At 57.6% G+C, this 1,035-nt stretch overlaps 1 protein-coding gene across 1 annotated transcript in view; it reads left to right on the forward strand.

Moving 5' to 3' along the window:
* Positions 1 to 1,029, forward strand: part of LOC103805450 (perilipin-3-like) — a gene marked incomplete at both ends in the record, with an annotated part of 3,947 nt that extends 2,918 nt beyond the window's left edge. The window contains 2 exons of the mRNA XM_009078101.1: positions 1 to 55; positions 944 to 1,029. Coding sequence (XP_009076349.1) covers positions 1 to 55; positions 944 to 1,029 — 141 coding nt within the window. The remainder of the gene's footprint in view (positions 56 to 943) is intronic.
* Between the last annotated feature and the right edge of the window lie 6 nt (positions 1,030 to 1,035).

Raw genomic sequence — 1,035 nt, forward strand, 5'->3', positions numbered from 1 at the left:
TCGCATGTGGCTGGAGTGGAGCCAGCAGGATGCTGTGCCCATGGAGGAGAGTGAGGTACAGGGTTGGGGGACCATGGAGGACACCCAGATCTGGGTGGGGGGTTGTTGCCATGGAGGAGAACAAGGTATTGGGGCAGGGGACAATGCCCATGGAGGAGGACAAGGTATTGGAGCAGGGGACAATGCCCATGGAGGAGAACAAGGTATTGGGGTGGGGGACCATGTCCACAGAGGAGAACAAGGTATTGGGGTGGGGGTACCCATGGAAGACATTGGGAATGGAGTAGAGTCATGTGCTTTGGTCTTGGAAGACACTGAGGTATGGGGTGAGGGTTTGGCAACGGAGGACATCAAGATGCTGGTTGGGGAACCATGTCCATGGAGAAGACCAAGGTATTGGGTGGTGTGGAGGACTGTGGCCATGGAAGACAGTGAGGTATGGGGTGGGGGCTATGCTTGTGGAGGACACTTGAGGTATTTGGTGTGTGGCCATGGAAGACATCAAGATACTGGTTGAGGGACCATGCCCATGGAGGAGACCAAAGTATTGGGTGGTGTGAGGGACTGTGGCCATGGAAGACAGTGAGTTATGGAGTGGGGAACCATGCCTGAGAAGGACACCAAGGTATAGAGTGGGGTGTGGGTCTGAGGCTATGGAGGAGACTGAGGTATGGGGTAAGGGGCCAAGCCTGTGGAGGACAACAAGGTAAGAAACCAGAACACCAAGGTATGGGGTGAGGGGACCTTGGCCATGGAAGGCAGTGAGGTATGGGGTAGGGGGCCATGACCATGGAGATCAACAAGGTAAGAGACCAGAACACCAAGGTATGGGATGGGGGAACCAGGACATCAAGGCATGGGTTGGGGGTCTATACCCATGATGGACACCCATCTCTGGATGTCCATCCCCCCGAGCCCGTGCTGCCTGCCGCGTGCCCCGCAGGTGGAGGCTCGGACACTGGCCATGCTGCGTGGGCTCCTGCACCAGCTCCACACCACCTGCACCCGCCTGGCCAGCAGCACCCGCTCGTTCCC

The sequence above is a fragment of the Acanthisitta chloris genome, unplaced genomic scaffold (genome assembly GCF_000695815.1).
Source record: "Acanthisitta chloris isolate BGI_N310 unplaced genomic scaffold, ASM69581v1 scaffold29147, whole genome shotgun sequence".
Classification (NCBI taxonomy): domain Eukaryota; kingdom Metazoa; phylum Chordata; class Aves; order Passeriformes; family Acanthisittidae; genus Acanthisitta; species Acanthisitta chloris.